A 27,394-nucleotide genomic window follows, 5' to 3' on the forward strand; every position below is an offset into this window, starting at 1 on the left:
CAAGAGCGAATCCGATCAGGGTCGATTCGATGTAGGTTTCGTCTCCCCGTGTTACGCTGCAAGAGCAAGCAGATGGACTCACAAGTACCCAAGCTTCACAGATTCAGCTTCGAGGTGGACGAAAGAGAAGGATCTGGCAGACGAAGGGAAGAACGAGGGTCAGCAAAGGGCGACTTCGACGTGGACGACGCGTCTGGGCCCGGAACCTTGTCCGAAGCACTCACAGAGATAGAACCCCTAGGAACTTCGATAGACAAAGGTGATTCTGGGAGCAAAGAAAAGGCTGAAGATGGGGTGGCAAAACCGGCGAGGGGAACGGGAAACCCTGTTCGTCCGCAGGAAGGAGGAAGTCGTACGAGTTGAAGGAGTGCGGGGCGGGGTCGCTCGCTTCCTCTTGGACTTTGTATATATGAGGGAGGTGACATCAAGTTCTGAGGCGACCGAGCTCTGTCAACGAGAATGGAAAAAGAGTGAGCTTCTCTTCGAAAGATCTGACTCGAAAAAGCGAAGCGGGAAGGAAGAACGAAGAGAAGCGAACGACGCACCTCTCTTGATCTCCCGACAGAACGACTTCGCTCTTCAAAACCCAAACAGATGAGACAGATAACAGCATCAGATCTCTAGCGACTCGACTCCTCCTCCTCCTCCTCCCCGTCCTCCTGCTTCACCGTCTCGAACGACCACGCTTGGTACGCCAACGCGCTCTTCGCCCCCAGCACCACCAGAAACCAAGGCGTCAGAGGATCCATCATCAACCACGTCCCCCATCTCGAAGACAGCATAATCGGGAGGTTCCATGCCAGTTCCGAGACGAGATCCAACGCGGCGGCGATTTTGTGCGTTCCAGCGAAAGTTCGAGATCGTTGATTGAGGAGGAATTGGGAGAGGAAGAGGACGAGGTGGAAGGATTGGTTGGCCGGTGTGAGAAAGCGGACGGGAGATCCGTTCTTGTTGCGATGCGATCCAGGGCCGACGGTTGGAGGAGAGGAAGGAGAGGCGGAGATGAGGTGAGGGAGGTTGGGAAGGGAGAGGACGGCGAAGAGGAAGAAGAGGAGGAAGAGCTTGGGTTGGAAGAGAAAGGGGACTTGAATCAGGCTCTCAGATGTGCGATTAGTGGAAAGGTGAGTAAGACTCACGAGTGCTCGCATCGTCCAGCTGAACGTCGCGTCGATTCTCGAGCTAGCTCGTTCCGAGTGAGTCGCCTTCCTTCTCGAGACTCCAACGGGAACCCAACCTCCGATCCCTCCCCAAGTCCACTCAATCCTTCCGCATAAGCTCGAGACTACGAAGAGCTCTGCAAGGATCGAAAAGAAGAAGAGGTGGAAAGACCAGTAGGTTCCGTGCCGAGCGCTGAGGACGACGAAGCCGAGGGCTCGGAGGGAGGAGAGGACCTGGACGACGGTGCTGATTCCAACGGTGGTTGTCCGAGACCACCAGTAGTGAGCGGTGATGATGAAGGAGGCGAGGGTGAGGAGGGAGGAAAGTCGGCGAAGGGAGAATCGAAGAAGAGGTCGTGCATCGTTGTCGAAGGAGTGACCAGACAAGGCGTCTGAGAACGGAAGGGTGGGTAGTCGAAGAACGCTCAGAACCGCTCAAAAAAGTGGTGGAGAAGAAGAGAGAGAGGCGACACTGACTGAGAAACTCAGCTGCGTCCTGTCGCAGAACGTTTCGATGATTCTCCTCCGGCGAGGAAGGCACGACGATGTCTCCGTCGCTCCCAGGGCGACCGATATACTTGTAGGCCTGTGATAACCTTGTGGTCAGCACCGTTCACACGAGATCAGAAACTGAGAAGGAGAAGAGTACGTACGAGAGCGATCCTCAAAGGGCTCAAGCTCGAGAAGCTGATGTCCCAATCGAACGAGAAATCCTCTGCCAGAAAGCGAAGCAGAGAAATCGTTAGTCCGACTGGTGTGATCGAAGAGACGATAAATAACTACTGACCATCTATATTTCCATCAGGCAAGGAAATCACGTCGAGGGGACCTCCTCCTCCGAAGTCTGTTTCGATGAAGGGAAGGTAGGTCCAACGTTTCGACGAAGGCTCCTCAACGACGACGTCCGACGAGTTCGAGGACGAAGATCCCATCTCGAGGAGGTATTCCATGTGTCCGATCCTCCCGAAGCCTCTCGAGCAGTCTCTCTGAGAGATTCCTAGGCCACATCGACGCTGGATCGAAACGAAGGAGCAACGCGTCGAGTTCAGCGCTTCGAGGTTCGACAGAAAGGGAGAGAGAACTACTCACAGTTGACGCCGCCAATGCCTTCTGCTTCTGCCTGAACCTGCTCAGCGAGTAGACTGGATAGTCTCGCACGAGAGTGACCATCGACCGAGTGAGGACGCGTTGTTCGATGATCCTAGGCCAGTTCCAGTTCTCCTCCTCCCGCCCTACCTCCAGTTCCCCATCGACCTCGTCAAAGTTGATGGACGTTCCTTCCTCTTCCTCGGTTGCCTTGGGGGACTGGGTGATAACTCTCTTCGTGAGGGTGAAAGGTCTCGAATGTTGTTGGAGGAGTGCGACCCAGCTCTTGTCCTCTCCAGCTTGAGCGGCAACGGTGGATCCGACAGCAGGCCATGGAAGAGGGAGGACGTCGGTATCTCCTTCGGCGATCCTCGCTTCTCGAAAGAAAGGGCTGTGAGGGGATTCGTCGAAGTAGGTAGCGTTGAGAGGGACGAGGTGGTTGGGGAGTTGGAGGGAGGAAGGGAGGAGATGGAAGTTGGCGAGTAGGATGGATTCTCGAGGAGCGAAGCCGTTTCGAAGGAGAGGTCTGGAGGGAGCAGAGAACTGATGAGTTTCTGATACAGGAGAGGGACCGAGACGAGCTGAGGGAAGGGAACTCACACCATCTTAGCGGGCAGGGTGACCTTCGCTGCGACCTTGCTTCCCTTCGACTCGACGCTCAATCCTTCCAACACCACCTCGCTGAAGACTCTCTCCCAAGGCAGCCACTTTTCGTCGTCCTCCCATTCCACACGTCTTCCATCCTCTCCAACTTCTCTCTCCTCCTGAACGGAGAAGAAGATGGTGGCGACGAGGGAAAAGGTCTCGACTCCTCCAGGACCGAAGAACGAGCGAACAACCTGGCTCTCGTCCACGGTTCCGTTGGGTTGATGGTGATGAGCGACGTGAGGATTTGTAGCCTTGACGAAGGTCCGTGCTTGCGTGACTATGGACGATGCTCGTTTTCCAGTATAGAGGAGGGCGAGGAAGAGGAGGATTCCAAAGACGAAAGAACGGAGGGAGGTGGGTTTCGACGACCGACGTGGACGAGGAGAGTCGTCTAGCTCCATCGTGAAGGAAGACATGCCTGTCTGAGAGGAAGAAGGAGGTCGAGGTTGAGAGGGAAGGAGCGTGCCATTTGAAGAAAAGGCGAAGGTGAACAGATGGAGGGGGGAGGAGGGAGGGGAGGGGCGGGGAGAGCGATGCCGGGAGATGGCTCGTTGTAGAGCCTAAAATAGACTAAGGGAGCTTAAAATCTTTCGACGAGGACGCGAAGGTGAAGGTTTAAAGGGTGGGAGCAGCTTTGAGAGTCGAAAGCGAGAAGGGGGAGTTGGTTGGTGGGAAAGAAAGAGGAGGAGGGAAGGAGAGCTCGAGCTCGACATTTCAGCCTCCTTCCCTCTCCTCCTCTTCGTCCCCCAACAGCCATCAACCTATCCTTGAAGATTCAGCTTATACGCTCACAGGACCACTCTTGAACTCTGCTCGTTTGTCAAGGAGACTTGCTGCTTAAATTGCCAGGTCGCTTGCTCAACTTCCATCGAAGGAAGAAGGTCGAGCTCACCTTTCTTCTCCTCTCCTCCCTCTGCCTCGGTTCGTCGCTTCCCATGAGCTTTTCTTTCACCCTGCTGGCTCATCCTCAAGTTCGACTGACCGTGGTTCCTTTAATTCACAGGTTGTGTCCCCTCAAGCTCTCGACACGTCCATCAGACTTCGACCTCAACTGTCGAGCCCAACCCGTCGTCTCCTTTCCTCTCCTCCCTCCCTTCGTCCTAACCCTCCATCTCGCTGTTTTCTTTCCTCTGGTATCCATGACTGTTAGAATCCATCCTGTGGACTCCAACTTCCATGGTCGTTAGATCGCAGAGTTGAATCTCGCGCCTGGTCGAGATGTGGGTCGTGAGTCGATCGCCTCTTTCTCTCGCCTTTCATCTCCTCGAACCTTTTCTATTCGCCTGACAAAGCTTTCGCAGGTTCAAACAAGCCCAGGGGAAGCTGACTGGCAGTCCCATCTCATCATCCCCTTTCTCATGGGAAGGCCTGAGAAAGGTTGGAAAGCCAGAAGACGGGAGGTGGGGACTCCGACGAGGTCAAACTTACCCTTCCTGCCCTTCTCCCTTCTCTCTCACTCTCAACATCCAGACCCACCCAAGATGAAGCTCCCACAAACCCTCTCTTTCCTTCGATCAAAGAAGCAGACCACGCCCGAGGAGGAGGTGCTAGAAATGCGGCGAAGTAACACCCTGGACGTCCTCATCGTCGTGAGTCCTCTTCTCCCCTCCCTCCTCCCCTGCACCTTCCCGAATCCTGGTACTGAGCTTGTTTCTTTCGTCTGCGCTCTCTTCAGGTATCTACCTCTTTGATCATGGTCATCACGGTTCTCAGCCAGTTCTCCATCAATCTCGCCCTTCCGTGAGTTGGTTCGCCACTTCGTTTGGTCGTCGTCTCGACGCGTCAAATTCCCCGCTAATCTATACGCTGACGTTCCCGATCCATCCAGAGCAATCGGTGATCAATTCGACATCCCTGCCTCGAGATTGCAATGGCCTCTCGCGTCGATGGCTCTTGCCACTGTAAGTTTCTCTGCTCGTCGTCTCTCGTCCGATTCCTCTTGCGTCGTCCAGCCTTCGGAACTCGTAAGGAACCGCCGACTTGACTCCCTTCGTTGCTTCGATCTTCTAGGGATGCCTAATCCTCCCTTTCGGTAGATTGAGCGATATCTTCGGGGCTCGTAACAGTCAGTGCGAAAACCCGACGCGTCGACCTCTCATTCGACGACGAGCGCTGATCCTTCCTCTGTGTTTCAACCTCAGTGTTCCTCGGCGGAATGGTCACCTTCATCATCGCTGTGAATACCTCTCACTCCATATCTACTCTGCTCTGCTCGATCTCCACGTTCGAAGCTGACCTTTCTCTCGTTGCACGTCCGATCAAAAGAACGGAGCCGCCGCTCTCTGTCAAACCGAGGTCCAACTCAACATCTTCAGAGCATTCCAAGTTAGTACCATCATATTTCCTCGTCCACTGCTCTCCTCTACTTTGCTCACGCTTTTCCTCTTCTTCCAGGGAGCCGGAGGAGCTGCTTCAATTCCTGCTGCCGTCGCCATTCTCGCTCACGCCTTCCCCGAAACTTCGCCATATCGAGCTATCGCATTCGCTTGCTTCTCAGCAGGTTCTCCGATTGGATCTGCTTTTGGTGCGTCTTTCTCAAGTCTTCTCGTCCTTGTTCCTTCGAGAAACCTGACACTCGCCCTCGTCCTTCTTTCCTCCTTTCTTTCCTCGCTCGCAGGTTCCGTCTTCGGAGGAATCTTGATTCAGTACGCAAATTGGAGAGTGCTTTTCTGGTTCACTGCTGGGTTCACCTTGATCCCTTTGATCCTGGGATTCTTCGTGATTCCGAGAGACAAGCTCGACCCTGAGCGAGATACGCGTCAGTTTCTCTCTCCTTTCTTCCCCTGACCGTCCGAGATGTTCACCCTTACTCGCACTCCAACTTCAGGTGTCGACTATTTTGGGACGTTCCTCGTGATCACCGGTTTGGTCTTGCTCACATTCGCTCTCACCGAAGGACCCAGCGCGGGATGGAGAACTCCTTGTGCGCGCTCTTTTCGCCATATCTTCTCTTCTCTATTCCCCTCGGTGGTCTTCTGACTCCCTCTCTATTCTTTTCATATCTTCTAGACATCATCGCCTTCTTCATCGTCTCCGCCGCGTTCCTTCTTGCCTTCGCAGGATGGGAGCACGTCCTCGTTCACTCCCCTCGATTTTCCCTCCCTCCGCTGCTTCCACTCGAAATCTTCCGCCGAGGAAGGGTTCTACTCGTCATGGTCGTCGGGCTTACCACCTGGGCTGCATTCCAGCCGCTGTTGCTGTACATCGTTTGTCAGTACAAAGACGCGTCGATCTCTCGCCACCCTCGTTTCGTCGAAGCACTGACGCCGATTCTTTTCTCTCTTCAGTCTATTACCAACAATATCTGGAACTCACTCCTATGCAGACCATGGTTAGGCTGCTTCCAAGTGCTGTCAGGTAAGCACGCCTTCTTTCTCCGTCGACTTTTCGTCTCGGCGTTGCGCCTCGATTTGAGAGCTCATCCTCGCCGTTTCATTCTTTCAGCGGTGTGCTTTGCAACTTTGCCTTTGCTGTGATGGTACCTCGTGTCTACGGCTGGACTCTGCTCGCGTTTGGTTGCCTCTGGACGGCGGTGAGTCGGGTTTGGAATCGCGTCGCGTCCTCCTCTCGAACTGTACTGACAACTCCCCCATTTCTTCTTCTCCCAGTTCGCATGTGCCCTCTTTGCTAGCATCGTCCCTTCAGTCAGCTACTGGGCGATGTCCTTCCCCTCGACCTTTTCGGTCGTCGTTGGAGCCGATTTCGTCTGTGAGTCCTCCCCTCTCCTAGTTTGGTTTCTCCTTTTTTTCCTGAAGCAAGCTGAATCGCTCATCGTTCTCTCCGCCTCCAACTTTTGTAGACGCTACTTCGTCCGTCTACCTTGCGTATGTCCATTCTCTTTCCCTCCGGCCCTGCTAACCCCACTCCTCCAAGTCCCTGACCAACCCGTTTGCCCTTCTAGCTTCATCGCTCGTCCTTCGGAGCAGGCCCTCTTAGGAGGTCTCTTCCAAACGTTCACTCAAGTAGGTTCTGCTTTCCTCTCCCGAAGTTGAGATCGAACGTACTGATCTGGTTGCTCTGTTCGCCTTCTCCAGCTCGGCGTCGCGTTTGGATTGGCCTTCTCTCAGGTGGCCAGAGACGCAGCTCAAAGCCACTCAGCTCCAGGAAGCAGCGACGACGACGAGAACGTCCCGAAGGAAGCTCTTTTGAAAGGGTTCCAAGCTGCTCAGTGAGTCGCTTTCTTGTCGAATTGACTCGCTTCCTTCCGACGCTGATCCCTTCCTTTCTCGTTCTCTCGTTCTTTCCTTCCAGATGGACCTCTTTCGCCTTCGCCGCTCTCGGACTCTTGATCTCGATCCTCTTCCTTCAATCCATCAAGGTCCTCGGCCATCGTCGAATGAAGAGGAACGACTCGGTGGACAGCTCCCAAACCGTCGTCGATTTGGAGGGAGAGCCTGGGAAACTCGACGCGACCGACATCGCTCCAAAAAAGGCAGATCTCGAGATGGAGGCAACTGGTACTGGTGATGAGGAGATCGGGGTGCTGGGGTCGGATACTTCTGGGTTGGGGATCCGAGAGGAAGAAACTTTTGAGGCGGTCGAGAGAAGGACGAGAGTTTAAGTTGGTTGATGGATGATCGATGAACATCGAACATTTTTCGAGGCACAGAAAGTCTGACACAAGCTTGTTTCAACGCTCCGAGGAGGTCTGAAGTATGCGCTCACGAGCCTCGGATCTCAGCTCTCTCGAACCGAAAAACGGAAGACGAGCCATGCAAGAAGACGAAGAACCTGGAGCGGAGATGAAAAGATGAAAAAACGAAAGGTGAAGCGAGCGAAGGTGGTCCGAAGGTAGTCTACGAGAAATGACGAAACAGATGAAGAACTAGAGAAACATAGAACCGAGCCCGATCCAAGAAAGACTACCACACGACGACGACGACCGCTCAAGAAAGATTGCCCCCTCTGAGTCCTCGATCCCTCACATCGGCCCAAAACTCATCCCCTCCACTCCCAGCCCGTTCAGCACCACCGGCGAGTTCGACGAGCTCTCCTCCCCCTCCCCCTCGTGCTTCAGCTCTCCGTTCCTCCTCCTCGCCTCTTCCAGAGCTCGTCGAACCTGAGGGTCCCGTTCCGACGCGATCCCGACGAGACGCTGTTCCGAGAGACGACGGTAGGCGAGACGATGGAAGGCGTTGAGGCTGAGGAGGAAGGATCTTCCGATCTGTTTGTTTGTTGTGTTGTTCGAAAAGAGGGAAGGAGGGAAAGGGAGTCAGGTTTGAGACTTTTTGAAGAGACGCAAAAAAAGGGAGGGTGAGGGAGAGGGACGAACAGGGTACTGCTGAAGACTGTCGAAGAACTCGAGGATGTAGCCTTTGACGGCGTTGGAATCGTGGAAGAGAGCGAAACCGAAAGGGAGGAGACCTCCCCAGCTTGCTGGAGTGTGAGAGAGGAGCTGGAGGGGGAGGAAAGATCAGCGAAAGGAAAAGAAGAAGAGAGGGGACGCGTCGAGAGAGAGGGAGAGAGAGAAGACTCACCTCCACAACCGACTCGTACGACCGAACTTCGGTCGCAAGATACTTGAACATCATCTTGATCTCGCTCCTCGGGATCCCCCTCGTCACGTATCTCAGCCTCGAGAGCTGATGAACGAGATCGAACGAGAATTCTGAGCGATAGATCGGGTTGTTGTTGAAGTCCTGTCGCACGAAAAGCAGCAACGCGTCAGTTCCAAGCTCAAACTACAGAAAAGCAAAGACCCCAACTCACCTCCCTCCAAAGCTCATAACTCTTACTAGCCCTCCATCCTTCGATCCTCCTGACTCCATTCCCACCGACAAACTCCTTCACCGTCCTCCTCTCCCCCCCTCCGCCACTCCCCCCAGCTCCTTCACTCTCCCTCCTCCTCCCCTCCGTATTCCCCTCCCCACCCAACCAAAGCTCCCCATCCCAAAGAACCGCTCCGGACCCCAACCTCCCTCGTTTCGGATCGCACGGCAGCGTCGGGTACCACGTCCTCGAGGTTGGAGAGGAAGCGGATGCAAGACCGTAGGTTTCTTCCTCGTAGCGGGAGGCGAGACGGATGAAGCGTTGGAGGTAGTCGGTAAAGCGGGTTCGGATGATGGCTTCTCCAAAGTGGGAGGAGATGAGGGAGTGGATCTGGAGAAAGGAAGGGACGACGCGTTGAGAAGGAAGGAAAGCAGAGTCAGCGAATCGTTCTGGAACTCTCGTTGTTTCGTTCTGCCCACCAAAAACTCACCTCCTCCATAAACAACGCGTCCGACTCCCCACTCGCACTCCCCTTCGACCCTGAATCGCTCCTCCCCTGCCTGCTCGAAACGACCGTCGACCTCGTTATCAACTTCTCTTCGTCCTCTCCTCCTCCTCCGTGAACCATCCCTCCCGTCATTACACTCGACGTCTCCCCAACATCCCCACCTCCAGCAATCGAAGGCGAGAATCTCGAACTCCCACCAGCCCCAGCGAACACCGACGACGCAGGCGTCTGACTCCCACTCGCTCCTCCGTAGATCGACGACGCTCCTGGAGTCATCGTGTGCGAAGAGGAAGAAGAAGGCGTGGTGGTTGGGGAGAAGGGGATGAAAGAGTTGATGGTATTGACAGGGGAAGAAACGGCTGTGCTGATGTTGGAGGAGGAAGAGGAGGTGTTGATGGAGGAGGACGGGTAGGACGACGGCAGAGGAGGGTCTCCTTTGATTTCTTTCGAGAGGATGATCCGACCTGTTTCGATGTTGCAGAGGACGTCCCAGCGGGAAGGAAGATCTTCGAAGCGTGGGTTGGTGACTCCTGCGATGTAGCCGGGGCTGGAGGAAGAAAAGAACAACGAGGAAAGGGAGGGAAACGGACGACGCGTCAGTTCGAGGGTCGTTCGTTCGAGACCTCCTAGGGTCGCTTCTTTCCGAAGTGATGGTTCGGCAAGGACGTAGGAAAATGAAAGAGTGTACTCACACCTCCTCCAGCATCTCCAATCCCGCCAAATTCGCATAGGGGAACGCTCTGGACGTGAACCCCTTCAGCACTCCTCCTCCTCCACTCCCCAACGCACACGCCGCCAGCACAAAGTTCGCCACCTGCCCCGCCGCTTTCCCATGACCGAGGAAGATGACTCTCCGTTGGGTGACGAGAGCGTTGAAGAGGAGGATGATGGGGTTCGTGGAAGGACCGGCAGTGTGAAGGGAGGAGAGGAACGGAGGAGCGAAGGGCGGAGGAGGTGGGCTGATGGGTGAGAAGGTTTGGATGAGGTGGATGAGGGAGTACTGTGGTAGAAGAAATATTATTTGCGAGAGAGAGAGGAGTCAGTGAGACGTCTTGTTCGAGAAGAAGGAGCGGAGAGAAAAAAAAGACGTCGGCGAGCTTGTCTTCGAATCTCTGGGGAAGACTTTGGTTGTAGAAGAATCCATCCTGAGAGAGGAAAAGGAAGAAGAGTTCAGGAAAAAAAAAAAAAAAAAGGGACGCGTCGGAAAACTCACATCCCCAACCTCCTCCTCAAACGTCCCCAACGGAATCCTAATCGGCACGCTAATCCCTCTAAACCACGCTCCCGTCTCGAAATAATGCGTATCCTTGCTGACCTTCTTCCCCTTCCCAGGCGGAGGAGGTCCGATCCCGATCCCGAATCCTCCTCCTCCCGCTCCTCCTCCGTTGGGCGTCTGAGGTTGGTAAGGCGTATGCTGCTGATGAGGCGTCGTAGGAGGAATTATGATGCTCGTGCTACTGCTTTGAGCGATAGGTTGCTGGGTATGCGAGTCTTTGGAAGGGGTTGTAGAGCGAGAAGAGGAGGGGTGGTCGTTGTTGGAGGAGGAGAGGGAGAGGTGGGAGGAGGAGGATTTCAGACGGGTGCGGGAAGGGGAGGTGCTGGGGTTGTGAGAGATCGGAGGTGGTGGTGGTGGTGGGGAAGAAGCCGACGAGGAAGACGAGGACATTTTCCGACTCATTCTCGTCCCTCCTCCTCCTCCTTCCTCTGACTCTTCAACGACTCCTCCCTCCTCACTTCCCAGCGGCACTCCCAACTCCAAATTCAACTCCTCCTCCTCTTCCTCCTCCTCCTCGTCCAACCCAATCTTCTTCCCAAACGCAACGCTCGCAGCTCTCGCTCTACTAGCCTCTGCTCCCTCTCCTCCCTTTCCCGACGGAGGAGCCGCCGCAGCCACCTTCCCTACGGCCCAGAACTTCTCCTCGAAGAGATCTCTCCGTTCCGAGGCTCGAAGGATGAGTTTCTCGGACCGGGACAGGCGCGGCATGGCGGAGGTGTCGATGGCGTTGAGCGCGTCGAACAGGCGAGCGAGGACGGAGGCGGAGGGGGATTGGAAGTATTCTTCGAGGGCGAGGACGAGGAGGGGCTGCGGAGTGAAAAAAGTAAAGATGGGAGTCAGGAAGAGGTAGAAGAAGGACTCAGAGAGGTAAGAGAACGAACGAACCTTGTAGATCTGGATGAAAGGGTGAGGCGTGCAGACGGCGAGAGCTTTCACTCGAGCTCCTCTGGATAGACGCGTTTTTCGACCGAAAGCAAAGGGAAGAGTCAGTTACAGGTCTAACCTAACCTTCAAAGATCTTTGAAGAGCGAAAAGCTGCCAATGAACTCACCTCCTCAACGTCTTATCCTCCTTCATCCTCACACAGTTGAGCACGTACAGCAGCTCCTGCTTCTCCTTCCCTTTGCCCTTGTGACTCTTGGACAGACTGAAACTCCTCTTGAGCCTCTGTTGCTGTTGACCGTCGTCGGTATCCGAGTTGGAGTCTAGAGCGAGCAGATCGACGACTGTGTTGGAAGGGACTTGGTTGAGGTAGAAGATCGTCCAGTCCTCCGCTCGAAGATGAGCTCCGTCGGGAAGCATAAGATCGGCGAGGGCACTGAGGAAGAGGAAGAAAAGTATAGGAGAATAGTAAGCTTTGAAACAAGAGCGAAAGAGGACAAGGACGAGTGAAGGGAGGGAGGAGGTCGGTGCGGGGTGGTCTTCTCTCTGCTTCATCCCGACGTCTTCTCTGAAGCTGGGAGCAGAATTCAAGCTCGTAGAGATACAGCATGGACGCATATCCACTCGTCCGTGTTACAAGAACTGCCAGAATCCTCCCAGAAGCTCTCCGGCAACGCGTTCTCGTCTCGCTCGACGTCGCTCCTTCTTTGAGCTCACCATCCCTCCCAGCTCTGATCACTCCCTTCCCTCTCTCCCTCCCTCCTTCCTGCACGTTATAAAAGTCCAACTTGGGACTCACTGCTCGTCTGTTCCTGTAGGAAACGGATACTGATGCGCTAAAGTCGATCCTTGATCTATATCGAACTCTGCAAGAAGGACGAAAGCGGCGTGATCTGCGAGTTGATTGCGAGGAGGAGGACCGTCCGAGAGAACGAGAGAAGGAGCAGCGACCATTCGAGCTCAGCGATCCGGATAAGAGTGTTCCAAGCGAGAAGAAGGGGGAGAAGAAGAACTAGGCGAAAGAGCCTCTGTGCTGGCAGGGAAAATGTAGTTGGGAGGAAAACAAGGGAGGACGAGAGCGACGAAACCAAACCCTGATCAATCGATCGTTCCCTTTCGTCTCCCAACACCCACGAACCTCCCCCCTCCCTTCTTCCCAACTCTTCACCCCTCTCTCTCTCTCTCAATTATGGATATCGACATGTCTCTGGACGACATTTCTGCTGCCAACAAGAAGACGGCAGCTCCCAAGACGGCTCCCAGGTCCAACGGCGGTCCCAGGACTTCGACGGGTTCGCTGACGGGACAGAGGAATCAGGCTCCTTACTCGGTAAGTTTAAAGCTCGTCTTTCTTCGATAGGTTGTAGAGAGGATGCAGATCTCGCTTTGGGAGACGTTGAAGGGTCTGGATGGGAGGTTGGGAGGGAGAGGAGAACGCGGGAGGGAAGGAGAAGGACAAAGGACGGAGGTGGCGATGGAACCCACGCTGGTCCTTCCCTTCTCGCCTCTCGTATCTCTATACGAGCTTCGCTCTTTGTAGTTTGTTACACGAAGACCGCTCCCTCTCCATACACGTCTTCCCTCGAGCAACGTTCGCACCTCCAAACGTCTCCTTCCTTCCACCCACACTATCCCTTCCCTTCCCTTCCCTTCCTCCTTCGCTTCCCTTTGACTGACCTCGTTCTCTACTCTCTCGCTTTCTTCTTTCCTTCTACAGCGACCACCTCCCGCTCCCACCGCTGGTGGATCATGGCAGCACGACATGTACGCTGGATCGAGTTCCAGCAACAAGTCCGCTGGAGGAGGTGCCGCTCGACCTTCTTACAACGCTCCCGCCAACCCCAACACCCCGACAGCTAGGATCAAGATCGAGGGTTTGCATTACGAGATTCAAAAGGCTCAGCTTCAGGTTAGTCCATTCGTCATATCTAGTACATCGTGTTCTGTGCTCGTTGCGCCGTCGACGAGACTTCGAGCTCGCTTCTCCTTCCCTTCCCTCCTTCCGGCACGTTCACTGACGGCATCTCTCCCTCTTTCTGTTTCTGTTTCGACACGAGTAGAAGATCTTCTCGCAGTGTGGTACCATCGTTGATGGCCCATCGATCCAAGTAAGAATCAGATCCTTCTAAAACCCTCATCAACTCGAACTCCTCGCCTCGACGACCTCGACCCGTTTCGGTCGTTTCTCTCGTGAGGGCTCTTCTCGTCCTCGCTACCTCGTCAAGAGGTCGATCCTGGGTCGACCTGTGCACTCGTCTCGTACGCTAGGACGCTTTTCTCGCTCGCTCTTAAAGAACGGAGGAGAGCGGAGGACGATGAGCTGTCGCAGAAGAGGAAGCGGCATCGGTTAGACGGACGACCTTCCTCGCTCGCTCGCTACTCAAAGCAGCACTCGCCGTTCTTGGACTGGCTCGATCGTTCTGCTGCAACTGTTTGGCGATCATCCATCGTTCGTCGTGTTTCCTTGAGATGACGAGCCTTTTCACTTTGATCTACCCCCATTCAGGTGAGGCTCTTTCTCTCCCTTCCCTCTTCTTCTCGACCCACCTTGAGCTCACGAAACTGACGCGCCTCCTCTTCATCGTCCTCGTTACCAAACTCCAGTACGACCGATCCGGTCGATCCCTCGGTATCGCTTTCGTCACCTACGACTCTGTCGACGCTGCAAAGTGGGCTCGAGAGAAGCTCGATGGACAGAAGGCCAACGGTTCGTTCCCCTTCTTCTCCCTCCTTCGCGCCTTCTTCTCCCTCTCTCAGCTCTCCGCTCTGGTTAGCGACAGAGAGAGAGACTTCTTCGAAACAACGCTGAGCTGACCTCCCTCCCGTCCCCTTCTTCCTTCCAGGCGAACCCATCAAGATCACCTACGTTACCATCTCCCTCCCTCGAACCACCGGAGTCGCCGCCAAACCCACCGGACCTGGAGCAGGCTTGCTCGGACGACTGGGAGGCGTCGTTGGAGAGGTGAAGAGTTCGAACAACAACAAGCCGTGCGTTTTTCGTTTCCTCTCTTCCCTCCCCGGACCTCTCCTTCCTTCGTCTCGAGCTCACACCTACCTCCCTTCCTTCTTCCCTCTCCTCCTCGCTCCCTTCGCAATGCAGTACCCCCTCTGGACCCCGAGCAGGAGCTCAACGAACCCCTTCCGCTCCTCAAGCCAACAACAACAACCCTCGAGGACCTCGTCCCGCTCGAGGCGTTGGAGGAGGAGCTGGAGGTGCTCGAGGAGCCGAGAGGGGAGCTAGACCTGCGAAAAAGGGACCTGCCGATCAGGATTCGTTGGATAAGGAGTTGGAGGCCTTCATGAAGCCTGATGAGGTGAGTCTCGATCTCAACTCTGCAGCGAGGGAAGGAGGACCTGCGTTTGCCGTCGACGCGTCGAGCGAGAGACGAGATGAGGCTGACTTTTTCGGTTTGAATTTTCAATCAGGATCCCACCCCGGCTGTGGTCGCTCCCGTTGTTGGAGAGGCTGCTATGGAGGAGTAGAGGAGGAGGAACGAGCGGGACGGGTTGGAGTTGGATTGATTGGGATGGGTTTGGGAATTGGGATCTCGGGAAACAGTTTTTTTCTTTTCTTCTGATTTAAGCAAAAGGTGCTCCTCTCTCACGAGAACCACGAAAGGAACAGAGAGCAAAAACATAGAAAAAGCTCCCAGTTCACGGCTGCTGATCCGAGGAGCGCAGCGGGTTTCGGGAAGTCTCCGATCTCCTCTCCTTCCCTCTTCCTCCTTCCTCCATTCCCTCCTAACCAACACCACACCTTTTATCTCAAGATGACCACCAACGGAACCGCCTCTTCTTCATCCTCGTCGTACACTGCCACTGTTCTCTACGGTCCTAAGGATCTCAAGGTGGTGAGTGTCTCGAAGCGGATCGAGGGAGGGAGGAGCAGAGCTCAAAGTGAACCGAGTCGGACGCTGACGGTTTTGTTGCGTGCGTTTCTGTAGGAGAAACGAGAAGCTCAACCTCCCGCTGAGGGACAAGCTACTATTCGGATCATCGCTACTGGACTTTGTGGCTCGGATCGTGAGTGACTCTCTTTCTCTCTTCCAACAAGATCGAAACGAACCGGCCTCAGCCGTTTCGCCTCTCGTCTCTCTTCTCCCTCCCTCTTTTGTTGACTCCTCACCCTCGATTCGTTTATCATCCGCAGTCCACTACTACATCCATGGCCGAAACGGAGCGTTCGTCCTCCAAGCTCCTCTCGTTCTCGGACACGAAGCGGGAGGAAGGATCACCGCTCTGCACCCTTCCTACAAGGGCGATTTGAAGGTTGGAGACGATGTGGCGATTGAGGCGGGAGTGAACTGTAATACGTGCAAGTACTGCAGGGAGGGGAGGTATAATTTGTGCTCGGTGAGTACAAGGAAATGGTGTGAAGGGAGGGAGAGGGAAAGACGACGAGCTGACCTTTCTTTGTTTTCCTTTTTGATTGACGTTCGCTAGGATATGTCCTTCTGCTCTTCAGCCAAGACGTTCCCTCACCGAGATGGAACCCTCCAGGAGTTCATGAACCACCCGACCGATTACCTGCACAAGTTCGTTCTCACTTCTCTCCCTTCTTCTCCCTCCTTTCTCCAAAAAACTCACCTTCCCGCCGACTTACCCCACCCTCCTCTCCCGTCACAGAATGCCCTCTACCCTAACCTACGAACTCGCCTCCCTCGCCGAACCGCTCTCGGTCGTCATCCAAGCCACCCGACGAGCCAACGGTCCCCAGCCAGGCTCCTCCGTCCTCATCCTCGGATGCGGTGCCGTAGGGCTCCTCTCCGCCGCTGTCGCTCGAGCTATGGGTGCTACGAGGATCGTGGCCATCGATATCGATCAGGCCAAGTTGGACTTCGCGAAGAGTTCCGGGTGGGCGGATCAGACGGTTGTGCTGCCGAGGGGGAAGAGGGTGTCTGGGTTCGAGAGTTTGGAGGCGGCGAAGGTGCTGAAGGTGGAGTTGGAGAAGGAGTTGGGAGAGGAAGGGTTCGATACGGTGTTTGAGTGCTCGGGAGTTGAGGTGAGTGAGGAGCGGGTTTGGTTTGGGGAAGGAGGAAAAGAGGAGGAGAGAGCTGACTTTCGACGCGTCTTGTTTTTCGCTCTCGTCTCATCAGTCCTGCATGCAGGTTGGAGTTCTCGTGAGTCTATTTTTTTCTTCCGAGTACGATCGGTATATTCTCGAGATGCTGAACTACTCTCTACCCTTTGTCTACGATCTACAGCTTGCCAAAGCCGGAGGGAAAGTCGTCTTCGTCGGAATGGGAACTCCCGAGGCCGTCCTTCCTACCGCCAACGCTTTCACTCGAGAGGTCGATCTCATCGGTGAGTCCTCCTGAGCTTATATCTCGAACTCTACGAGCTTGTGTCTCAATCGCTCTCCAGCTGGGTCGAAATCGCGTCGACTGACTCCCTCCCTTCCTCCCTCCTCTCCTTCTCCCTCGCTCCCCGCCTCCCCCACTTTCTCTCGTTCGCAGGTGTCTTCCGCTACTGCTCCACCTACCCCGCTGCCATCTCTCTTCTCGGTTCGGGAACCCTGGGAGAGGGGATCGCCAAGATGGTCACCCAACGGTACCCGCTCGAGAAGGCTGCTCAGGCGTTCGAGGATCTTGCTAGAGGAAAGGACGAGAGTGGGAAGGGCGTCGTTAAGGTGATGATCGGAGATTACTGTGGGCAGGCCTAGCTAGTTTATGTAGACTTCTTGGGAATGAGCCCTCTTTATTGCAGACCTTCGTTGACGCTGTCGGTGGCATTGGGAGGGAGCGAGAGGAAATGCGACTTCAGAAACGACGAAAGTGCGAGAGGGGCGACTCGAGACTAGATGCATGTACGATTTGGTCTGATCTCTGCGACGTGAGCAGTTCATCGACGAGAGAGTCGCGGCCGTCAAGGAAGAGAAGGCGCGTCGCTTGCTTTCGTCTCGCTCCCCTCGCTGTTTCCGAACTGAGCCTTTTTGGGGGTATATATCTTGAACAGGACCGCTGCCCTCGTGTGTTCCCTTCTTCGACGCATACACTCTGATGTTCACTTTCTTTTTTCCTTTCTTTCCCAACGAAATTTCAGGTCAGGTTTGTGAAGAGTCGAAACCTCGAATCTCCGCCCGACTCCCATCTCCCCTTCCCTCCCCTTCCCTCCCCTCCCTCCCTTCCTCCCCCCCTCCTCTCCCTCCTTATCCTCCTTCTCCTTATACCATCTCTATCAACTACTCCCTTCCATCAGCCCAATCTCCAGTCGCAGCAACTACCAAGCAGTCTAGCAGCAAAAGCCATCGATCCACGAGCGGACTCGTCCTTCCCTTCCCAATGGGTCCTAAGGCTTCTTCCTCCTCTTCAGTGAGTAGCATCATCCCTTATATGCGAGCATGGTGTATCATCGGGGACGGGCGAAGAGAAGCTTGCCATCTTTGGGGGCTGGGAGAGCTGGGGAAGAGAGGGAGAAGGAGGCAAGCTCGACTCGCTCTCGCGCTCCTCTTCCTCCCATCTTTCTCTTCTCCTCTTCCTCATCCCTTTCTCTTTCTCGCGCGGCTCAGCCTATGAGGCGACTCGGAAGAGCCTCACTGACTCTCTGTCTTCGTTTTACTCCTTGCCTCTTAGAAACCAACACCACCGCCTCCTCCTCCCCCTCGCCCTCCCCTCGTGTACGAAACGAGGCAGGGAACCTCCAAAGCCCAAACCAAAAGAGAGTTCCTCGACACCTATCCAACCAAGCTCATCGACAGGATCGAGAAGTGGGAGAAGATCGATGCGAAGGATAGAGGGTCGATGGTGGGAGCAGGGAGACTGGTCAAAAACGATATCTTGGACCACTTCAAAGCTCAGCCAGTCACGACGACGAACTCTCAGAGGAATCAGGGTTTGATGGACGCGCTCTTGCTCGACTTCGGTATCAGCTACAAGCGGGGAACGTCTGTCGAAGATATCGAGAAGCTCATCGAGGGAGTTCTCCGAAGTCGACAGAAGATCTGGCTTGAGGGAAGGAGGCCGTCCAAAGGTGAGTTTCCTCTCCTTCCTTTCTTCTTTCTCTCCTCGCTTCGACGCCAAACCTCTCTCTTTCCCGTCTATCTCAATCTTCAACCTCGGAGGACTCGTCAACTTACCTTCTCTTCCTTTTCGTTCGCCATCTTCGCCGCATACAGTCCAACCTACCAACACTCCCAGCTCCTCCTCAGGTCCAACCTCGTCGAACCACGCTTCCTCCTCCAACACGTCCTTCTCCGTCTTGTCCTTCTCCAACTCCTCAAATCCCCAGACATCTACCTCTGCACAAGCCTCTCAAAACCCACAAGCTCCTCCTCCTCCTCCAACCCGAACCTTCAAGCAGTTCGCAGCTCCTCCTCCACAACCTCAGCAGTCTTCGAGCCAGCATCCTCCTACCACCACCTCCAACCTCACAACTCCTCCCACCTCCACTTCCTTCCGTATGCCCACCGACTCGGAGATCGTCTCCGTTCTCGCCGCTCTCGAGCCAGGATTCCCCAGTCTCAAGCGAGCCCAGAAGGAGGTCGAAGAAGGAGGAGCGAGTCGCGTCGCTGGATCCTCGTCGAGTTCGAGATCAGCTGGAACTGGAGCGTCGAACACAGCAGCAGCCGCTTCGTCCTCATCCGGATCAAAGACTCTCGTATCCAAGGAACTGCAGTCCGATTCGGGATCGACCGTCGACGAGCTTGGAGAGTCGGAAGTCGATCAGTTGACGGAGTCGGAAGTCGATGAGTCGAAGAGCGAGGAGTCGGCGGGTGTCGCGGTCAGCAGCAGATCCAAGAAGGAGGACATCGGTCAGTCGACGGAGGGTTCTAGGAAGGGGAAGGAGAGGGAGGTCGCTGTCCCTGAGGGAGGAGACGAACGAGGGAAGATGGAGGTGACTCGAGCATCGGACGGGGACGAAGAGGACGACGAAGACTTCTCTGACGACCGACTGGAGGTGGATCTCGACGCAGGATGTTACCCGTGAGTCTTCAACTGCGTCTATATATATCTACCTCTCTCTTCTCGACGTTCGTCCTTTCTTTCCTTCGCGTTCTGACCTTCCAACTTCGTTCCTCTCGGTCTCAGCGACGCTTCAATCCCTCTCCTCCCCTACCAGAAACCCAGGGACTGGAAACAAGCGTTCAAGTTCATCCTCGTCAGGGTCCTTCGATACTTCTTCGGGAAACACGGTCTCAAACCCAACGTCATCGGTCCGGTGGTCTTCAAGGTCCTCCTCGACAAGCTCAAGGGAACGTCGTTCGACGAAATCTCCATGGTCCATCGAATTCCTTACTCCCACTACGCAGAAAAGCTCATCGTCGAATCCGGGTTCGGAATCCTCGCCGACGACCTCGACACGAACGTCGGATACCTCAAGGTGGTCTCGCTTACCCTCCAGCAGATCGGCCTCGCCGGAGAGAGGAACGGGAACCGGAACACGAAGTCGCGAGCGAAGGGAATGCTCGAGTTCCTTGCTCAACCCGAAGCCTTCTCTCCCTCCCTCGGACCAGCTACCACCCTCGAGACCTCTCCCTCCTCCTCCTCCCTCGATCCTTCCTCCACCACCACCATCACCACCTCCTCCTCCTCCGCCACCTCCTCGTCGCGTCCCGTCACGCTCAACTCCAACACTTCACCTCTCCTCCTCCCTCCCACCCTTCCCTCCTCCTCATCAAAATCCGCCCTCACGTACGACGTCTTCCACCCCGGTCTCGCGAAACACATCAAGAGGAGGAAGACGAAGGAGAGGAGTGAGCTCGCCGCTGAGAGGGGTCATCATCGAGCGTGGATGGCGATGTTGGAGCAGACTCCTTCCCAAAAGGCTACGTTCTACAAGGTCTTCGACTACGTCGATGTTCAACGATCGATCAAGAGCTCAAAGAGGATCAGCCGTTTCGTCGTCGAAGGAGTCACCGGAGGCGCCGTCGAGGGACCTCTCAACACGGCGGTCGCTCCCTTCGGAGATTCCTACCTCCCTTCTCTCGCTCTCGATACTCTTCCCCAACGATTTCCCATCTTCCAAACCCAACTCGAATACCTCAACGGTCTCAAATCCTCTCCCTCCCGCCTCTCCTCTCACTCCTTCACCACCCCGATCCTCGTCCTCCTCCAATCCCCAGGAACCCGAGCGACTCCCGGTACCGAACTCGCGACAGCCATGAGCGCCGCTCACATCCGAGCCTCCGTCGCGTTCCGAGCCCTCGAGCAGTCGTTCACGATCCTCCACGGCCGTCCTCCTCCACTTCCTCTCACCTTCGACATCTCCGAAAACCCAGATCAGATCGCCGTCAACGACACTCACAGCGAACCAAGGGAAGCAGGTCAGCAGTACCAGAGGGAACCGGAAGCAGCGATCCAACTCTTCAGAGAAATCCTCTCCACCACCGACAAGGAGATCATCATCGTTCTCCCCATCTCTCGCGTCTTCGCGGATCTCATCCTTCTCATCAACCAACCCGCCGAGTTCCCTCACCAAAGACATCAGCTCGAAGCATCGATCAACTTCCTACACAACCGCCGAGGTCCCATCATCTTCGAGTTTGAGGAGAAAATTTGCATCATCACAGGTTTCCCGACTCCTCTCGCCGCGATCTCGCACTCCAAAGGAGATCCTTCGCCTCTGCAGCTCCTCTCCCTCATCCATGCGGACCTCGCTCTCTCCCTTCGTTCGAAACTCAAGACCTCCAGACCTAGGAACATCGACAAGCTCGAGGTCGCGTGCTCGGACTGGTCGAAGGAGCCTCGAGTCGTCGCTGCTTACGAACTTCAGCACTTCCTTCTCGGACGATCCAGCGAGCTCTCATCGAGGATCCGAGGTCACACGAAAACTGCTGCTCGTCTCGCGAACCTCGGAATCGTCGACCCTTCTCCTGCTCTTCTCGGACTGCTGAACAAGATCCCTGAGTGGAAAGGAACGAAGCTCCATCCCTTCATTCGTTTCCCTTGGGTCGAGCTGGAGACTGACCTTCCTCGAGCTCTTCTCCTCTCTCTACAGGTCAACCTCTCGACGACCTGGGACTTCTCGGAACCACAGATCTCCTCGTTTTCACAGGACTCAACAAGCCGGCGAACGTCGTCGTTCGTGCGATAAAGAACGGACAGAACGGTCTTCAGCTCCTCGGTCCGCGTGAAGTCCTCCTCCTCGTCGCCAACGGAGGTCAAGTTGAGATCCAGACGATGGGATTCGTGAAGAACAAGAGCGTCCTCGACCCCCGAGCCAACTGGCTCCTGTCGAGCGACTCGTCCTCATCTCCTTTCCATCGAACGAACCTGGAAGATGGGACGATTATCTCGTGAGCTCTTTCTTGCACTCCTTCCGTCTTCCTCTCTCCGAAACTGACTTTCGCCACCTCTGTTATCTTTCCTCTCCCCAGCTGCGAGCTTTCCTACTCCGCCATCCTGGACGAGGTCAACCTTCAGCCCGTCGGAGGATCCCACGAGACCGCCAACGTCTTCGGGGACGTCTTCAGGGTCAAAGCCGTCCCGATGCCAGAACCCGCTCGAGCCCTCCTCCTTCGAACTCTCTCGACTGCTTCCTCTGCTGCATCCACCTCTTCGACTGCTCCTCTTGATCTTCGACTTCCTCACTTTCCGAAAGCCCAGAGAGGAGCTGTTCCGTCGTTGGTGAGTTCTGCGTCGCTCCTTCCGTGTCAAAGATCACGATCTAAAACCCTTCTTCTGCGCCTCCTACAGAGCACCTGGAACCCGAGATCGTCGAATGCCTCTTCGTCGTCCACCAGAAGCTCGGTGAGTCGTATCTCGCCTCTCGTTCGACGCGTCTTTCCGGCGTACTCTCCTCACCGCTGATCCTTCTCCCTCTCTTCTCCCTCCTCCCTTCTCTTTCTCCAGAGCTCCAAGGTCGCTCGTGAATCTTCGCAGTCGCACTCAGACTCGGAAGAAGAGGATTCGGTAAGCTCCCCTTCCCCTCTCTTCGTTTCTTTTTTCTTGGTCGTTCGTGACGCTGATTCCCCGTCGCCTTCGTCGCTCGCTCTGCTCTCTAGGTCACCGCACCTCCCTCCTCGTCTCGATCTGCGTCGGCTGCGAACTCAGCTTCTAAAGCCGTGAATCTCGCTCCTCTAACGCGTCGACTGAGGGACAAAAGCCTGTCGACGCGTCGCTGACCTTCGTCGTTTTGCAGAACCCTCCGATCCCGAAGAGACTGAAGGTGATCGAGGAGACGGAGTCGGACGTCGAGGAGAGTATGGACGTCGACGAAAAACCTCCCTCTCGCATCCCGGATGGAGTCGAAGTCATCAGCCTGCTCGATTCGGACGGAGACGAGATGATGGTTCCGGTGAGCGCTCGACTCGTCTTTTCCTCGAAGTCGAGCTACCTTCGCCTTTCGCTGACCATCTCATTCTCTTTCTCTCTTCAGGTTCAGCCGACTCCGAAACCGAAACCTGCCGTCCAGCCTACTCCGAAACCGACTGGAAACGCCTGGGGTTTGTTGGGGAAGAAGAAGGAGGTGAGTCGCGAGTGGTGTCGAAGTGAGTTGAGTCGATGGAGTTGCTCGACGAAGACTGACTCTCGTTACCGATATTTCGCAGACTGCTGCTCAACCCACGTTAACCTCGGCCTCCAACGCGAACTCGTCTCACACCAGCGCGGTCACCGTGATCAGCTCAGACGTGAGTCGTTCGCTTCCTTCGAAAACTCTCTGCGCGACGCGACGCGTTCTGACTTTGCTTCTCATTCGCACACGCACAGGACGCCGATTCGGATTCTCCCTCCGAGGCCAAGAGGATCAAGAAGAAGACCGAGCTGTATGAGGAAGGATACGTTTGCTATGGGTGTGGAGCCGTGAGTTCGAGTTTCTTGTCCTCTTTCTTCGTCTCGAGAAGCTCTCGCTGACGAATCCCTTCTTTCTCGTGCAGGATCTGGGTGATGGATCGGAGGGACACGCTGTCGATTGCTACCTTCAGGGTTGAGGAGAGGAGCAAGTAGTCGGCTCGTCGTTCGTTTTGCTTTGCTTGTTTTGCTTCGAAGAGCGGTTGAGGACGAGAGAGTGAGATGTTGGTTCTGCTAGTTCGATTTTGCATACTTTCTTTCGTTCGTTCGATGATATATAATTGACTGAATAAGGTGGAGTATCTGCGAGGAGCGTGGTAGCGCACAATGTCGAGAAGGGACGGCGTGAGGGAGACAAGCGTACGTCGAGTCGACGCGTCGGTCTCCGACCCCTGCTTCTGCTTTCCGTCCTTCGTTGTCCGCTCGAGGTTGGTAATAAACATTTGACCATCTAGATATATCACGATCCCAAGAATTGAAAGATACATAAGAGACGACGATGCAGCTGCGCTCAAGTATCTGCTCGAACGGAAAAGGGAAGCGGGGTCAGCTCCGAGTTCGACGAGGAGACGAAACGAAACGAGAGCCGAACTCACCATCTCACCGCCTAGTTTCCAGCAGGAGGAGGAGCCCTCTTCCTGTACATAATGTTATCAGGAGACTTGGGAAGCACGACCATGGTCTGGAAGACAGCGAAGACGAGGGAGAGTCAGCGGCGACGACTCAAAGAAGAGGCACGAGGAAGCACAGACGAGAAACGAACCTCGTAGTTAGGCTGGGGCATAGGAGCAGCCAGCTTGAGTTCCATCTGTTGGATGACGGCGGCGATGACTCCGGAGATCTGAAGGTAAGCGAAGGACTGAGCGGAACAAGGGAGAACAACGAAGGAAGGTCAGTCGAGTTGATCGAAGAAGACGCGACGAGCCGAGACTCACCTCTCCGATGCAACGATGTCGTCCGGCTCCGAAGGGTTGATAAGGAGACATGGTTCCCTTGGAGATGACTGAGAAAGACGAAAGGGAGAAGAAAGTGTGAGCAAGACTAGAGGAGGGAGGAGGACTCAAGAGGAGAAGATGTAGACCCGCTTCCAAATCCGTAATCGATCAACTGCTCTCCCTGAGTTCCGTTGTCGTACTGGTCTCCGGCCTTAGCAGCGAATCCAGCAGGGTCGGTCCATCGAGTAGGGTGCCACTGCGAAGCGGAAATAATCGAAAGTCAGCTCGACGCGTCGGAGCGTCGAGGGAGAGGAGAGAAGAGCGGAAGGACGAACCGATCCAGCAGAGTTCCAGAGCTTCTTGTCCATCATCGAGACTCCGGGGACGGCCATGAGGTAGTAGCCCTGAGAAGAATAGAAGAGGGGGTCAGTCGGAAGGAGAGTGAAGACGAAAGGCGAAGGAGAGACTCACCTTGGGAATGAGGTAAGCAGAGTTCTCGGAGGGAGCAGCGAGTGAGGTAGGAACGGGAAGGTCTCCGACGACCTTTCGCATGACTTGGAGAAGAAAGAGAGGAGATTCGGTCAGCTTGGTCGAGCTGCGAGGCGGGAGAAAGAAGTCGAGGCTCACGAGAGTGAATAGGAAGATGGACTCGGAGGGTCTCTCGAATGACAGAATCCAGGATAGGGAGCTGTGAGAAAGCAGGCGAGAAGAAGGTAAGGAAGGATCTGCGGAACGCGTCGAAGTGAGAAAGAGAACGAACCTCCTTCATCTCGTCGTACTCGAGAGGTCGGAAAGTTCCGTCGTCTTGACCGAGATGCTTGACCTGTTCGTCGTAGAGAGCCTGCCTGGAGGGAGAAAGAGATACTAGTCAGTTTTAGCGTGAAACAAGAGTATGGAATAGACGAACTGGATATCAGGATGAGAAGCGATCTCGAGAAGGGCCCAGGTCGTAGTAGCGGCGGACGTGTGCTGCCCTCCCATCAAGAGAGCAATCCTGGGAGCGAACGGCGTGAAGGTCAGCTTCGGATCTTGAGGGAAAGGAGTTTGAGAAGATATATACTTACATGATGTGGGCGATGTCTCGATCAGAGAGCTTGGTTCCGTTCTTGTTGGTGAAAGCAGTGAGGGACTCGATCATGTCGGTGTGCTCCTCCTGCGAGAACGAGAGAGGCAAAGTCGTGTCAGCTCAAGATTTCCTTGGACGGAAACAAAAAAAGGGAAGAAACTAACGCCGTCGGTCTCCGCTCGTCGCTGCTTGACGATGTTGTAGTAGAAGTCGCTCATCTCCCCTGGAAAGACGCGTACCGAACAACGAAGGAGGTCAGATTCGAGCGAGAGAACAAACGGAAGGAACGGAAGACGAGCAGCATCAGACTCACTGTGGGCAACATCTCGTCGGTGGTAGCTGGGAAGAGGGAGGTTGGGGAACATGAAGTTGAGAGGAGTGAATCCTCCATCGAGAGCCATGAATCGAGCGGCGAAGGTCTTGTCGACTCGAGCTCGAACCTCCTTCCCTTGAAGCGTTCGGGCAGCGGTCAGAATAACGAGTTCGGCCATGGTCTTGAGAGCAGGGAAGGACCCCCAGGTGGTAGTGGAGTTCTTGGATCGGTAGGTGTCGAAGGACGCGTCGGTCTTGAGCATACCGTCGACCTCGTCGAAGATCATCGGGACGTATTCTCTCAGATTCTCGAGGGAGAGTCCGCTCTTGATAGCTCGTTTCTCCTCGACGAGGACGTGGTTGGGGACATCGTAGACGACTCCTTTTCCGAAGACGGGGGTGGTGAGATGCTGAGAGGCGTGAGAAAGAAAAGAGGACGGGAGAGAACGGTCAGAATGCGAAAGCTCGAGCTCGGATTCTTCCCGACGCGTCTTCGAGCTGAAGGATGGACGAAACACTCACAGTGTAAGCGGCTTCGGCAGAGACCTGGCTGATCTTTCCTCCGAGGATCATGTCGTTTCCCTGGAGGAAAGGAGAGACGAACGAGAAATAAAAGTGAGCTCGAGCTCGAAGTCGGTGAGAGGGAGACTGAAGACTCGCCTTAGCTCCCAACGCGACAGTCATCTTTCGTCCCAAGAGAATGAAGGTGAAGATATCTCCGTACTGCGATCGAGAAGAAGTGAAGTCAGCAACGCGCTTTTCGAAGTCCAGAGGCAGGAGGGAGGAGAACGAAGGGAGAACGAGCTCACCTTTTCTCGGTTGGCAAACATGAACTCGTAAGGAGACATTCCGTCTACGAGGAGCGAGTTTAGATTTCAAGTCAGCTTCGGTAGGCCTCTCTCAGAAAGAAGAGGGTTCTTGGAGCTCACAGGTGACAGCAGATCCGACCCATGGGATGTAGTGGAAGACGACAGGAGGAAGAGTGGGGTCCTTTGGCCAGGCCTGGAAAGAGAGGTAAGACGAATCAAGAAGTGAGCACACGTCTTTTCCGAAGGGTTGAGCTCAGTTGAGAGCTGACTTACGAGCTGGTAGATGATGTTGAGGACGACGAAAAGAAGAGGAGCTCCAACGAAGGCGAGGGCAGCGCAGATGGGGAGGGAAGGCAGCTGGTCTCGAGGAATGAAGAGAGGAAGGTCTGCGAGAATAGACTTGGACATGATGAGCGGGTGGTGGTCGTTGAGGAGACCCAGTAGGACGTCCTTGATTTTGGTTTTAACGAAGGAGGGAATCAAAGTGGGACGACGAGAAAAGAAGGTCGAACGAGAGATCGTTTGATTTGCTGCTTGACCAACACCGACCACGCTACTTTCGAACCGACAGATACCGCAGGAGAGAAAGAGCTTGTCGTTAGAGCTGAGCTGAGGACGGAGGGAGGGACGCGTCGATCTAGAGAGGGAGGAGAGAACGGAGAGCTGTCGTTTGGTCGAGGAAGAGTCGCACGATCTCCTTCTTCGCTGAGGCAGCTGGCTCAGTTCATAGAGGTTTATAAGGAGGACAGAAGTCGCGAGAGCTCGATGGAAGATCGGTGGAAGATGGGGGAAGTGGAAGAAGACGAGGGAAGGAAGCGACTTGAAACGTTCTGATGAAGCGGGGAAGGAGGGGAGGGGGAGGCAAGGGAGCGAGGCCTGCTGAGTCGCGTCGAACCAGAGGCTCTGAATGGTTTTGTGGGTCGATCAAGAGAGGTTTATCTTCTGCTGAGGTAAGGGTTGCAGTTTTGAGCTTGAAAGGAAGAGAGGAGAGAAGAAGAGAGGGAAGGAGTTGAAGGTCAAAGAAGAACGAGCTCGCATTCGGGATCTTGATTTGCCTCCTCGACCTCTCTCTTTCCTCCCAACGCCAACAACCTCAGGATCTCTGGATATTTTACAGGACGAACTCATTCGACCATGGACACTTGATTCGACAATACAATCCCGGGCATACCCTAGGGGTTCGATTCTTCAAGGCGACCTCTCCCTCCCTCCTCCCTCCAAAGAGTGCGAGCTCAACATCGATTCCCTTCTCTCCTCGAGGAAGTCCCGCTCCCAAG

At 55.0% G+C, this 27,394-nt stretch overlaps 8 protein-coding genes across 8 annotated transcripts; 4 read left to right on the top strand and 4 right to left on the bottom strand.

The window, feature by feature from the left end:
• Positions 1 to 329: 329 nt before the first annotated feature.
• BDY24DRAFT_236329 (uncharacterized protein) lies at positions 330 to 2,304 on the bottom strand. The gene is made up of 6 exons (XM_076636677.1): positions 1,945 to 2,304; positions 1,811 to 1,872; positions 1,635 to 1,743; positions 1,137 to 1,549; positions 546 to 1,061; positions 330 to 447 (listed from the first exon to the last, which is right to left on the bottom strand). The coding sequence occupies exons 1-5, from the start codon at positions 2,105 to 2,107 to the stop codon at positions 621 to 623; spliced, it is 1,188 nt and encodes a 395-aa protein (XP_076499691.1). The 5' UTR covers positions 2,108 to 2,304; the 3' UTR covers positions 330 to 447; positions 546 to 620.
• A 2,068-nt stretch (positions 2,305 to 4,372) lies between these two features.
• BDY24DRAFT_412704 (major facilitator superfamily-domain-containing protein) lies at positions 4,373 to 7,452 on the top strand (the record flags this gene model as incomplete). The annotated part of the gene is made up of 17 exons (XM_076643098.1): positions 4,373 to 4,480; positions 4,567 to 4,631; positions 4,720 to 4,792; positions 4,902 to 4,956; positions 5,033 to 5,067; positions 5,157 to 5,216; positions 5,286 to 5,415; positions 5,509 to 5,649; positions 5,719 to 5,814; positions 5,901 to 6,101; positions 6,179 to 6,248; positions 6,336 to 6,423; positions 6,500 to 6,599; positions 6,691 to 6,715; positions 6,793 to 6,853; positions 6,926 to 7,059; positions 7,143 to 7,452. The coding sequence occupies 17 exons, from the start codon at positions 4,373 to 4,375 to the stop codon at positions 7,450 to 7,452; spliced, it is 1,752 nt and encodes a 583-aa protein (XP_076499692.1).
• A 193-nt stretch (positions 7,453 to 7,645) lies between these two features.
• Positions 7,646 to 12,367, bottom strand: BDY24DRAFT_236132 (AFI1/MesA family protein). The gene is made up of 10 exons (XM_076636675.1): positions 12,066 to 12,367; positions 11,436 to 11,702; positions 11,270 to 11,330; positions 10,322 to 11,191; positions 9,801 to 10,108; positions 9,091 to 9,655; positions 8,601 to 8,990; positions 8,369 to 8,530; positions 8,164 to 8,286; positions 7,646 to 8,055 (listed from the first exon to the last, which is right to left on the bottom strand). The coding sequence occupies exons 1-10, from the start codon at positions 12,218 to 12,220 to the stop codon at positions 7,813 to 7,815; spliced, it is 3,144 nt and encodes a 1,047-aa protein (XP_076499693.1). The 5' UTR covers positions 12,221 to 12,367; the 3' UTR covers positions 7,646 to 7,812.
• A 1-nt stretch (position 12,368) lies between these two features.
• On the top strand, positions 12,369 to 14,893 carry BDY24DRAFT_236085 (uncharacterized protein). The gene is made up of 7 exons (XM_076636673.1): positions 12,369 to 12,596; positions 12,984 to 13,175; positions 13,327 to 13,374; positions 13,871 to 13,973; positions 14,110 to 14,254; positions 14,367 to 14,580; positions 14,693 to 14,893. Exons 1-7 carry the CDS (start codon positions 12,456 to 12,458, stop codon positions 14,747 to 14,749), a joined length of 900 nt encoding a protein of 299 aa, XP_076499694.1. The 5' UTR covers positions 12,369 to 12,455; the 3' UTR covers positions 14,750 to 14,893.
• On the top strand, positions 14,894 to 17,068 carry BDY24DRAFT_236108 (NAD(P)-dependent alcohol dehydrogenase). The gene is made up of 8 exons (XM_076636674.1): positions 14,894 to 15,117; positions 15,211 to 15,289; positions 15,417 to 15,619; positions 15,710 to 15,801; positions 15,893 to 16,268; positions 16,363 to 16,386; positions 16,471 to 16,570; positions 16,723 to 17,068. Exons 1-8 carry the CDS (start codon positions 15,037 to 15,039, stop codon positions 16,926 to 16,928), a joined length of 1,161 nt encoding a protein of 386 aa, XP_076499695.1. The 5' UTR covers positions 14,894 to 15,036; the 3' UTR covers positions 16,929 to 17,068.
• A 2,719-nt stretch (positions 17,069 to 19,787) lies between these two features.
• Positions 19,788 to 20,948, bottom strand: BDY24DRAFT_380004 (uncharacterized protein). Its single transcript, XM_076639121.1, has one exon. It carries the CDS (start codon positions 20,687 to 20,689, stop codon positions 20,084 to 20,086), a length of 606 nt encoding a protein of 201 aa, XP_076499696.1. The 5' UTR covers positions 20,690 to 20,948; the 3' UTR covers positions 19,788 to 20,083.
• A 1,304-nt stretch (positions 20,949 to 22,252) lies between these two features.
• Positions 22,253 to 23,092, top strand: BDY24DRAFT_236410 (uncharacterized protein). The gene is made up of 4 exons (XM_076636678.1): positions 22,253 to 22,501; positions 22,583 to 22,672; positions 22,755 to 22,835; positions 22,915 to 23,092. Exons 1-4 carry the CDS (start codon positions 22,409 to 22,411, stop codon positions 23,056 to 23,058), a joined length of 408 nt encoding a protein of 135 aa, XP_076499697.1. The 5' UTR covers positions 22,253 to 22,408; the 3' UTR covers positions 23,059 to 23,092.
• Positions 23,093 to 23,263: 171 nt separating this feature from the next.
• Positions 23,264 to 26,783, bottom strand: BDY24DRAFT_236432 (cytochrome P450). The gene is made up of 17 exons (XM_076636679.1): positions 26,391 to 26,783; positions 26,238 to 26,310; positions 26,118 to 26,161; positions 25,969 to 26,031; positions 25,831 to 25,890; positions 25,310 to 25,718; positions 25,161 to 25,219; positions 24,995 to 25,083; positions 24,838 to 24,924; positions 24,691 to 24,775; positions 24,558 to 24,618; positions 24,402 to 24,484; positions 24,266 to 24,334; positions 23,931 to 23,998; positions 23,759 to 23,854; positions 23,592 to 23,677; positions 23,264 to 23,514 (listed from the first exon to the last, which is right to left on the bottom strand). Exons 1-16 carry the CDS (start codon positions 26,523 to 26,525, stop codon positions 23,596 to 23,598), a joined length of 1,563 nt encoding a protein of 520 aa, XP_076499698.1. The 5' UTR covers positions 26,526 to 26,783; the 3' UTR covers positions 23,264 to 23,514; positions 23,592 to 23,595.
• Positions 26,784 to 27,394: the final 611 nt, after the last annotated feature.

The sequence above is a fragment of the Mrakia frigida genome (assembly GCF_051309035.1).
Source record: "Mrakia frigida strain ATCC 22029 unplaced genomic scaffold BDY24scaffold_5, whole genome shotgun sequence".
Classification (NCBI taxonomy): Eukaryota; Fungi; Basidiomycota; class Tremellomycetes; order Cystofilobasidiales; family Mrakiaceae; genus Mrakia; species Mrakia frigida.